This window comes from Microplitis demolitor, chromosome 9, assembly GCF_026212275.2.
Source record: "Microplitis demolitor isolate Queensland-Clemson2020A chromosome 9, iyMicDemo2.1a, whole genome shotgun sequence".
NCBI lineage: Eukaryota > Metazoa > Arthropoda > Insecta > Hymenoptera > Braconidae > Microplitis > Microplitis demolitor.
The window spans coordinates 336,881-349,364 of NC_068553.1; the positions used below are offsets into that span (position 1 = coordinate 336,881).

The 12,484-nt window shown below is 32.3% G+C and overlaps 2 protein-coding genes across 2 annotated transcripts; one reads left to right on the forward strand and one right to left on the reverse strand.

The window, feature by feature from the left end:
- Positions 1-5: 5 nt before the first annotated feature.
- LOC103575355 (glutamine-dependent NAD(+) synthetase) lies at positions 6-11,965 on the reverse strand. Its single transcript, XM_008555109.2, has 7 exons — positions 11,796-11,965; positions 3,626-3,798; positions 3,296-3,551; positions 2,062-2,495; positions 1,645-1,991; positions 811-1,562; positions 6-369 (listed from the first exon to the last, which is right to left on the reverse strand). The coding sequence occupies exons 2-7, from the start codon at positions 3,769-3,771 to the stop codon at positions 196-198; spliced, it is 2,109 nt and encodes a 702-aa protein (XP_008553331.1). The 5' UTR covers positions 3,772-3,798; positions 11,796-11,965; the 3' UTR covers positions 6-195.
- Positions 4,256-10,610, forward strand: LOC103575371 (cytosolic carboxypeptidase Nna1). The gene is made up of 11 exons (XM_053742005.1): positions 4,256-4,322; positions 4,615-4,778; positions 5,886-6,038; positions 6,749-7,134; positions 7,201-7,555; positions 7,785-8,345; positions 8,404-8,495; positions 8,553-8,592; positions 8,833-9,077; positions 9,269-9,460; positions 10,178-10,610. The coding sequence occupies exons 1-11, from the start codon at positions 4,256-4,258 to the stop codon at positions 10,608-10,610; spliced, it is 2,688 nt and encodes an 895-aa protein (XP_053597980.1).
- Positions 11,966-12,484: the final 519 nt, after the last annotated feature.

Sequence of the window (12,484 nt, forward strand, 5' to 3'; positions counted from 1 at the left end):
TTTAATAAAAAAAATTCAGCACGAAAATTTATTTTTACATAATTATTTTAAACAATAAATACATAATTTTAGATTCTTTTTTATCAACGGCACTCTCGGTGGCGGAATAAATCTGTAGAGCAATCACACATATACATATATATATATATATATATATATATATATATAAGTGATTATTAACAATAATTTATAAATTTATAATACTTGTTTATCAATGGCATCAAATTGCCATTTCCACGTGTGATTATAAAGAAATGGACGATGATCGTAACGATTGTCGTCCGGCGAATAAGATTCGATGTGACAAGATGGCGTCAGTATTGTCATTTTATGACGATTTATTGCGTAGCAGCGATAAAAATGTTTAACCTAAAATAAATAAAATTTATCGAATTAGGTTGGAATTTTTTTATGATCATATATCATCATATTTTTCAATGCAGCCTTATATGATCATATAGTATCATATACTGACATAATATAAAATTAAATATGACTATATACAATCATATATGATCACATCATCATATATGACCAGATAATGTCCTATGTAGCCACATAAAACTCTATATGATCATATAGTATCATATATTGACATAATATAAAAGTATATATGACATATACAATCATATATGATCATATCATCCCATAGACCATATAATGTCATATGTGGCCGCATAGAATGCTATATGATCATATACAGTCATACTTTATCATATATAATCATATTCCGTCATATATGACCATATAGTATCATATAGTACATTACTCCTGACTTGTAATAATGTAATATAAATTAATGAAACAAACCTTATCAGCAACTTCTTTAGGTGTACAATTGTTCCAAAGTGGTACCAATTTGCAAAACATTGAAAATGGGCCAGCGCAATGAATTTTTCTCAATTTTCCATAAGTCGAAAGTTCCGAGTAGGTCATGCCCATATCAATCTCATCAAGTTGTGCCAGCTGTCCATCCATCAGTGGCTCGAGTTCAGCAGTCGCTGGGGCCTTGATAATTCCCTCTAAAGCCGTTAGATTAAATTTTTTACCAAAGTACACTATGAATTTTTTTAAATCCTCTTTGGAGATTCCACCAATAGGATTTATGTCAGCGCTACTGCAGTCGTATTTTGTGAAATAACCTCTGAGTGATTCATCGACGTTGCTGGAGCCCAGGACGAGCAGACCACCAGGTCGCCCACGTACCCAGAGCATCAACTGGGCCAGCAAATACGATATCACCATACGCAAACGCGCCTGGACATTTTGCAAGGCCAAATTTTCTCTGGGCGAGCCGCCATGGACTCGGAATCGGGGGGTCAGTTTTGAAATCTGTTGGAATATTCCAAGTACCGCAGAAACTGCAGCGTCGATTACTATGTTGTGGTGATAGGATCCTATTTGGGCGGCTAATTCACTGGCACGGACTTTTGTTTCGGCGCTGGAATTTTCCGTGCCCATGTAACACGTCACTAATAAGGTGTTGCAGAGTTGCTTTGGATCTTTGGGTACGTATTCATAGTCGCCGACTATTTTCTGTACATCTGCCAGAACTTGATTGTCTGTAAATATGTTTAAAGAAACTTATTTCCTGTTCAAAAGGTTCTGGGTTCAAATTCCTGATGGATTTGTTTTTAAAAATACCTCCATTTTCGATAGCATCGACAATCATATTACACATGGAATAAACTAAGCAAGCAGTTGATGACGAATCAACACCACCACTTAGAGGTAAAAAAAATCCTCCCTGACAAGAACGTCGCAAATAATCCCACATCCAGCACGCGGGCGCCATTGAAATTTCTTCCTCAGCAGAATGAAACTTCAAATTGTCCTCGAGATTTTTATTTCCGGTGCCCAACTCTATTGGTTCGTTGGTCAATTTAAAAACAACGTCATCGGCTGACAATGAAAAGTCTATTTTAACTCTCGGATACGGACTGCTACGGGCGGCCGAGTGTGTGCGAGAGCGAATATTGTTTCTGTAGGTTCTAAAATATTAAAATCAGTTAATTGGCTAAAGTCCTCAAGCGAGACGTCTTATTTATTAATAATCCAAACCTTATATCCTCAAGATCGATTGTAGCAACAGTAATTTCGACTTCAGCAAGCGAAAACTGTTTACCTGCGCTTATTATTTCCCCATTCATTGAAATCGATGACGAGCCATTGAAAAACATGCGGCCACCATCACAGCCACGTAAATTGCTGTACAAATACAACCCACCAGATTTTGCGGTTGCCGATTTAACACGATCGGTTATCGTATAGGCTTTACGGATTACAAAAACAGAACCACTGGAATTAGATATTATTTCAACGCCATCTAGTGACATATTTATGTGATTGGACGCCGGATGCCATAGCTCTTCGCATATTTCAAACCCGATACACGTGTCACGTGTCGATATCACAGCGTCACCTATCGGTACGACTGTTTGACCGGTAATTTGAGTTATTATAAGAGGTAGAAAGTAATCTTCAACAGTTCGTTCCTGTAACATTAAAATTTTTCATGATTTCAATGAAAAACTTCTTGTATATGATGGTATATGACCGTGAATATCTGATCAGATACAAGAAAAGGTATTATCTGATCAAATATGATCATATGTGATTATATATGACTAGCAATATTTGATCAGATGCAAGAAAAGGTATTATCTGATCGAATATGATCATATGTGATTTTATATGACTAGCAATATCTGATCAGATGCAAGAAAAGGTATTATCTGATCGAATATGATCATATGTGATTATATATGACTAGCAATATCTGATCAGATGCAAGAAAAGGTATTATCTGATCGAATATGATCATATGTGATTATATATGACTAGCAATATTTGATCAGATGCAAGAAAAGGTATTATCTGATCGAATATGATCATATGTGATTATATATGACTACTAATATCTGATCAGATGTAAAAAAAGTTATTATCTGATTGAGTAACGTCAAATATGACGACATATGACCACATATTTCTCATTAAATACCAAAAGTACCCTATCTGATCATATGTGATGATATGTGACCACTTATATCTGATCAGATAAAAATAATAGACGTATCTGATAATAAATGATAACCCAGAATAAAATATTTAAATATGATTATATACAATCACTAGTATCTGATCAGTTACAGATATATTTGATAATATTTGATGTTATATATAATCATTCACGATCATATAAGGTCATATAACTGATAATAATTTACCAGATATGATCATATATGACAATATCTGACCATTTTTACCCAAGTGAGTCAATTATTTTACTAACTTTGGTCCATGGAGAAAACCATCTGCTCTCACGATACATCATTGAGTCACATAATTGCATTTTTGGGCGTATCAATAAAATACGTGAATTTAAGAATGCAATACGGCAATTATATGTTACATTTTTGTGCATCACTGGCATTCCAACATCAACAATGATATCTTTGCAAACACTTGACGACAACAGTGTCGCCAATACTTGCCAACTGTGATACCGAGTATCACTTTCGAAAAAATGATCCTCGCAGTTGTATCCTCTGTAAATTTATTTTTCAAATAGCCTGATTATTTTTATTATGATTTCTATTAAAACAATTAATTAATTACTCACGTTATTTCTAATTCAGGCCCACTGCGAAATTTGGCGCCAGCCAATTTAGCTTTTTCAATGCTTTCTAATATTCGACGTAAATTACCCTCGAAATCCATTGACCACTGGTTCAAAGTACTTACAGCGACTGTTACAATTCGACCCATCTTGTTTATTTATTTTTATCAAAATTACTAGAAGAAATTTTTAAAAAATTCGGTTAAAATAATTTTTCTTAACCTCAAAAATAAAAAAAATTTAACTATGCTTTAATTACATTCTAAATGCAGTAAGTTCGTTAAAAAATCACTAAATTCCCTTTGTTCACTTCTGTTACGTCAGAAAAAAATTTATTTTTAAATTAATCAGTCTAATTAAATTTACTATAGTCGTTTGAAAATTCCAGGTGACACAAAATGGCCGACGTATTTATTTTTGTATAGGGAATTGATTAAAAAATTCAGGTTTTTTTAAATTTTCAGTAAAGTTAAATGAAAATTTGTAATACGGAACTGATATTAAGTATCGCTACGTACGTTGTTAGACAGAGTAGGGTAAACTGATTGATCGATACGCGGTTACATAAAGTAGTAAACATAAAATCAGAGTTCGGATGGATTAAAAAGTTTTATCACGTGAAAATATGGATAAATGGATTTATTAAGTAGTCAAGTTCAATTATTACAAGCTGCCTTATTTCCGGTTCATCCTATACCAGGTAATTGTACTAAATAAATAACTGATTTAAATCAACAATAATTTTTCATGAGTCAAAAAAATAAAATGTATTAATTTACAATGAGCAGAATATTAAATAAATTTTTGAGGAAATGAAAAATTAAAGAAATTATAAATATGAAGATATAATGCAAGAATACTTTGAATCCAAGACTGCCGAAGAAAATGCTGGTGAATAATTTTTTATGTAAAAAAAAATCGGCATTAAAATCGGCATATTTTTTTTTTTGTAAAAGTAAAATTAAATGTAAAATTTAAAAAATTATTTACAGGAGGTCTTATATCATCGGAATGTATTCAAGACCGTTTTGGAATAATAAGACGTGATTTAGATTCAGTGTTGCCAATAACAACGAGTGTGTACAAGTATCGTGAAGTTGACGTTCAATTGACAGATGTAGTAGCGCAAGAACCACGTTGGCCAACAGAGTGTAAAGTTTGTAAAAAAAAGCAGCATAAATTTATATAATTTAATTGAATTTTTCTCTGCATTTGTGTGTGAGCTTTAATATAAAGCATATAAAGCTAAAACACTTATGCAGAATAAAATTCGGTAAACGTCAGCGAAAAATTTTAAATTGCGCACATCAAGTGTGGAAACGCTGAGAGTGCTACGATCGACTCATTCACTTAAATTAGATTATCTCAACACCTTAGATGACACTAAAAGTGCTCGAATTATTTATTAATACACAGAAAGATAATTCCACTGAAATTTATATTGTTATCGTAATCCTGGACTACCCTAGCGGATCTGAATTACGGTAAACTACTGTATTTTCTCGTAAAATACCGTAATTTACGGTAAATTGAGTGAAAATGCGGTAAATAACCACAATTTGCCGTAGATGACTGCATTTTTACCGAAAACTGTTGTATGCTATGATAAAAAAAGCCGTATTTACGGTAGTTTTTCTCAAGTATCATAAATTACGATATTTTGCGGTAAAATACCGCAAATTCACCTTAAAATCACGTAGTTAACGTAGTTTACCGCAAAATACCATAATTTACGGTAAATGCAGTAAATAATCACAATTTGTCGCAAATTACTGCATTTTACCGAAAGATGCTGTATGCTATGGTAAAAACACTGTATTTACGGTAGTTTTTCCGGAAGCCGTAAATTACGATATTTTACGGTAAACTACCGCAATATTGCCACAAATTTACAGTAAAATACCGTAGTTGCCATATATTACCGCAAATTACCGAGTTTTGCGGTAATTTACGGTAATCCTTCTGATCACCTTACAGGATGCTAATTTACCGTAATTCGGATCTGCTTCTTAAATGAAGTTTTCAATACTACATCGTAAAAATTATGCTTTTAAAGGTATTGTCGTCCGCTACAGTAACTATTAGGACAAATTACCATGCTAGCATCGTAAATTTGACTGGAATTTTTTTTCGTGTACTACATCTATACATTTCAGCATTGCAGCTCTAAAATATATATATGTATATATATATATTTTTTTTTCATGGAAAAAAGTTTTAATTATAATGTTTATGCAATAATTATTTTATTGATTATTATAAGGTTATAGCTGAACGAATACGACATATTGATTACATTCCACCAATACCAGAGCCGTATTATATACCAACAAATCGTGAACCTAAACCTAAACCAGTTAGTGATGAATTTGGTACTGTTATATTTAATTATTGTCCGACGAGTGTTACTAATTATGTGCGTATTATTTAATTATGATCAATTAGATTTAATCGAATTATTAAATTTTATTAACTGATACGTATGAGAAAAAATAAGCAGATATTACCTATAAAACAGAATATGATCAGATACAATCGTACAGAAGTATATATGGTCATATATAATCAGAAATATTTACGTATGACCTTATCTGTTCATACATGATTATATAAGATCACATAGAACCAGATAGGAACATATCTGGACAAATATAATAATATATTACGGTGATCATATATAATTAGATACAACCATATAAAATAAGATATTGTCATATATAATAAAAATACTCACATATGACCTTATATGATCACATATAATCAGATACACCTATATAACATCATATATGGTCATGTATAACCACATGAATCATATTGAACTAAAAATAGATTTAGTTAGTCATATATGACCAGATATAATCATATATAACTAGATTTTATCATATATTGTCACATATGCTTATATATGACCAGCTATTGATTCAAGTAACAAAGTATGATCATATATGACTTTATATGAACATTTACACTAAATTCGACTAAAACTCATTCATGATCATATACGATCATATATAAATTTATATCTGATCATATTTATCCATATATCTGAATGTTTTTTCCGGGTATCAAATTTTAGACAGATGAAGGATAATCTATATAGTTTTCAAATCAACAATTATTTCACAGTTTAGTAGATCTTGTATCGGTGGTACGTCAATCGATTCAGTATCGTCATATTTAGTTGACATCGATGACCATAATGATTTACAATTCGAATCACGTTTCGAGTCTGGTAATCTAGGAAAAGTTATTAAAATAACTGATACTTATTACCAGTTATATTTACGCAAAGATCTCTACACTCAACGTCACATGCAGTGGTTTTACTTTAGAATTTCTAATACTCGCAGCCGTACGATATATCGACTGTCGATAGTTAATCTATGCAAAGAAGACAGCCTTTACAATGAAGGACTCAAACCGTTGCTGTATTCTCTTAAAGACGCAAATCTTCATTCCGTAGGATGGCGGCGCTGCGGCGAAAATATAAGTTACTACAAAAACGACTCGTCGTAAGTTCAGAATAGCCATCAACAAAAAATTACCACGACTTTTATATAAACTTCATTCATATTTAGGGATGAAGAACGCGAAAAACACACATTAACTTTCAATATAACCTTTCCACATGACCAGGACACAGTTTATTTAGCACATTGTTATCCATACACGTACAGCGATTTGCAAGAGTATTTGTCAAAATTATCTAGCGACCCTGTTAAAATAAAGTTCACAAAACTACGGCTACTTTGTCGTACACTAGCGGGTAATTGTGTTCATTACTTGACAATAACAGCACCGAATAATAATGATGAGGGTAAAAAGAAGAAGGGTATTGTTATAACGGCACGTGTACATCCTGGTGAGACTCCTTCAAGTTGGATGATGAAAGGAATAATTGATTTTTTGACTGGCGAATCAAATCAGGCACGAGTAAGTTCATTTTAGTTGACTTTATTTAATTTATTGGCAGCCGAGTGGAAGGGGACCGCAGCGCAAAAGAGGGGATCGAAGCGGAGTGGTGGGGGCAAGAGAACTCGCAGTCTGCGGGCGGACGAAGTTGCGGTAACATCGTCCAGAAATGAAGATCTTACTTTATATTGGTGGTTAACTGTCTAGAAAATGTTTTACAGATAAAAATGAAATGTTTTCGATGTTGCAGGAACTGAGAGAGAGATTTATCTTCAAATTAGTGCCGATGCTAAATCCAGATGGCGTAATTGTCGGCAATAATAGATGCTCTCTAAGTGGAAAAGACTTGAATCGTCAGTACCGTACAGTAATGCGGGAAAGTTATCCATCTGTTTGGCACACGAAGCTGATGATTCGCCGTCTGATGGAAGAGTGTGGGATCGCGATGTACTGCGACTTGCATGCGCACTCGCGAAAGCACAATATTTTTATATACGGATGTGAGAGCAAACGTGCTAATTGCTATGGGAAATTGGCTGAACAAATTTTCCCACTTATGTTACACAAAAATGCTGCAGATAAATTTTCATTCGAGAATTGTAAATTTTATATTGAAAAGGGCAAAGAGGGCACTAGTCGCGTTGTCGTTTGGCTGATGGGCATTCAGAACAGCTACACAATGGAGGCTTCTATGGGTGGATCGAAATTAGGTTCGCGCAGCGGAACCCATTTTTCGGCTCAAGATTATGAACAAATTGGAAAGGCCTTTTGCGAAACTCTTATTGACTTTTCGGATGACGATCCTATGAAGGTGGAAACTCAATTTTTTCTAATAATGTGTTCAATAAATTTGAATATTTTTTTTTTAGGAAAAATTGCGTAATAAAATATTATTACGGCTGATCAAAGAAGGATCAAGTGCCGACGAGCCGACGAATATAAATCTTACAGACTACTCGAGGTAGGGAAAGACCTTCAGCGAGTAGTTTATGAGATTGTAAATAAATAAATTTTTTAGCGACGAGGGGGACGACAGCGAGAGTTCAGAAGAAGAAAAAATTCATTTAAACAAAATAAGTAACGAAAATGATAATTTTTACGAGGATCGAAAACAAACTAAGTTTATGTGCGTTCCACCTCCGTCTCCTCAGATCACGAAACCGCAAGCTTTGAATAAATTTAAAAAAATACGATCGAAAGCTCAATTGCGTGAGACTCATCGCGTTAAGAGAAAACATATGGTAATTTATTCAAGGGATTTTATATCAATAAATCGACTAATGATTAATCATTGACAGAATCGTCGGGCATTGGATTTACCATCAACCGATCCCGGGAGTGATATGTGCTGCGATTTAATTGAGGACGAGTTTACTACCCAGGAAACTCAAGTACGGAAAGAATCCACAGTTACTATCACGACAGAGCTTACTACTAAAAAATTAAATGATGATTTTCCAATACGAGGAAATCCATCACCATTTCTTGATGATTTACTTGATGACAAATCAGTTAAATTGCGATTACGAAGCCCCCGGCCTAGGTAATGAAGCTGCGTTACTAAAAATTAAATTATGAATAAACTGTTAGAGATACGATAAAATTATATTAGATCAAATTTGTAGAGAATTAAATTTCCTATAAAATTGATTCTGGGTAATTTTTATGTAAGTCCATTAGTTTAGACAGAAATTTAGTTTAAAGTTAGCTATGAGGTTATAACTGATTTTTCAGATCGATACGACATCTATCGCCCGTATTACGAAATAATGACATACAGATGAAACTGACGTCTTTGAGGCAGCAAATATGGGCGACAGGTGTCTTGATGAATCAAGATGTTGATAATTTATTTGAAAAGAATACAATTGATAGTGAGCTGTCTGAATTTGCGTTGGCCAATAATGAGAGCGAAGCTGTACTCAAGTAATTATTTTCTTTTTTAATTATTTTAGAGGGAAATAGTATAGGTTAGCATCACAAGCCTGAGGCTAATGCTGCCAACACTACATAGAATTAATTTGTACTGATAGCAAGATAAAGAGTAATGAAAAACTATAATTTATCTTTAAAAATAACTCTTAAACGTTCTAAAGTGTGTTGGCATCGCGAGCCTTAGGCTAATGCTGCCAATGTAACCTAAAAACACTTTTTACTTTGTTAGCATGAAAAAAATTTTTTCAACGATATTTGTAATACATCTTTATAATGTTTTTTGGCCTCACAAGCCTAAGGCTAGTGCTGCCAACACATGAGTTACACTTTTTTTTTACTGATCTCGGAGTAAAGAATAATAGCAAATTATAATTAAACTCCATAGATATGAATTTATGAGCTTTTTAAAGTCGGTTGGCATTATCAGCCTAAGGCTATTGCTACCAACATAGAAGTCAAAATCCCTTTTCTGGGTGGGCCTAGTAGAAATTGATATCCGAAACTTAACAAAGAAGCTTTTTGGAGTCTATTGGCATCAAAAGCCGAAGGCTAGTGCTGCAAACGCAAGGCTCAAACCATTGAAGTTTTGGTAGTGAAGTAAAAAAATTTTTGTTTCAGATTATGTTCAAAAAAATTAAAATCACTAGAGTACGCGAATAAATTAGAAGCGAAAAAATTGAAAAAATTGACAAAAAAATCAACAAAAAGCGATAGAGCAGATGAAAAAAAATCTAGTGATAAAAAGAAATCTAAACGTGATAAGACTGAAAATTTTAATTCTGCTGAAAATTTAGCGCCTAAAAAAAATGATTCATTGGATGGATTAAAATTATTTGGAATAGCTAAATTACCCAAAGCACAAAAAATGAATAATAAGCAAGACTCACGGAATAAATTTCGTAAGACTGGATTAGTTGCAAGTGCGGCTGTTCATGTAGCGAAGGTTAAAAGCAAATCGTCAGAAATTTCATCTGATTTAGGAGGTAAAAATTCAAGTTCAAGTTCTGATGAAATTTTGGTTCCGATTTCGACTGCCACGAGGCCAAGAACAAACCGTAAAAAAATAAATGAAAGACGGAAACTTCACGCTTTTAGTGCAAATGTTTTGTTAATTAGTTCAAGTAAAAATCGTGATAAATAAATCGACTTATTCAATAGTTGATAGTTTTAGATAATTTATAATTACTGTTATAATTGAATGCACAATTTTTAAGTTTTTATTTCAAGAGTAAAAATGTATCAAAGCAAACCTAGGCTTGTGGGTACTCTTTCCAGAAGATTTTTGATGCAGATTCTCTAGGAAGTTGATCGGAAGTCGTAACTCTTATAGTTTCTAAGATAAAAAGATTTTTTTAATTTTCACTTCCGGTTAAAAATCAATCAAAGCAAACCTATGCTTGTTGGTACTCATTCCAGAGAATTTTTGATGCAGATTCTCTAGGAAGTTGACCGGAAGTCATAACTTTTATATTTTCAAAGATAACTGAATTTTAAGAATTTTCATTTCCGGTTAAAAATCTATGAAAGCAAACCTAGGCTTGTTGGTACTCATTCTACAAGTTTTACGACGCAGAACCTCTAGAAAGTTAACCGGAAGTCGTAACTCTTATAGTTTCTAAGATAAATAGATTTTTTTAATTTTCACTTCCGGTTAAAAATCTATGAAAGCAAACCTAGGCTTGTTGGTACTCATTCCAGAGAATTTTTGATGCAGATTCTCTAGGAATTTGACCGGAAGTCATAACTTTTATATTTTCAAAGATAACTGAATTTTAAGAATTTTCATTTCCGGTTAAAAATCTATGAAAGCAAACCTAGGCTTGTCGGTACTCATTCCAGAGAATTTTTGATGCAGATTCTCTAGGAATTTGACCGGAAGTCATAACTCTTATAGTTTCAAAGATAACTGAATTTTCAAAATTTTTACTTTCGGTTAAAAATATATCGGAGTAAATCTAAGCTTGTTGGTACTCATCTCAAAGAGAATTCAATGACTAACACATTGAACATAATTTTACAAATAATTTTTTAAAAATCAATGATTGAAATTCTAAAATTTCTTTGCTTTGAATTTTAAATTTACAAAATTGTGCATTCAATTATTTTAATAAACTAATTAAAATTAAAATTAGCTAAAATTTTGTTATAAAAAAAACACTGCCTGTTGTTACGACAAATAAAGAATTGAAAAAATACATTTTTTTTTTTTAATCAAAAAATTCAATTATAATTTACGTTAATAAATATTTATTCAGAGGTTAGAATATTGTAGATAAAAAAATTAATTTTCAATTAATAAAAAAAAAATTTAGTCTACTATACTTACAATCATAAATTACTCTTCTACATTAACCAAACACATTTGATTATTTCAGTATTAATTTTGAATAAAATTAAATAATCACCACGTAATTGATCAACTAAAATAAAAAATAAACAAAGATAAAAAATGACAATATTATTATACCGGCATAATAGCTCTCGACCTCGACACCTTACCAGTACCGCACTGATAAAAAGAATCCTTAGACAAAAAATTTTAACTGTGCCGCCATCTTTGATTTTAGTTTGTACTAATAACTATAAGCTACCTCCTATAATAGCCACTTTAAATTGAAATTTCAGGTTATTTGATGTTAAAATTACCTGAAATCTGCTGCCCGAATTTGCAGATAATTTTACAGCAAAAGTTTAAAATAAAAATTTGCGGCTAATTTTTCTTCAATTCAAAGGTAAATTTTTGCGAAAAAAAAGTCGGTAATGTTCATTCTCACCATTTCAGAAGGTAAGCAAATTTATACATGAAATTTGAAGGTAAAAATATACTTAAAAATTTATCAAGTCAAATTAACGATAAATTGACATCAAATTTGCATATAAATTGTCGTAAAAAATGAAAAAGTCCGAATTTGCCGGAAATTTTATGAAAAATAGAACAAGAGTGCCAATGTTGAAAACAAACTTCTTGCTCACTACCGATCATACTGTCAGCTCTCTTACCGATCTTAAAAAAAT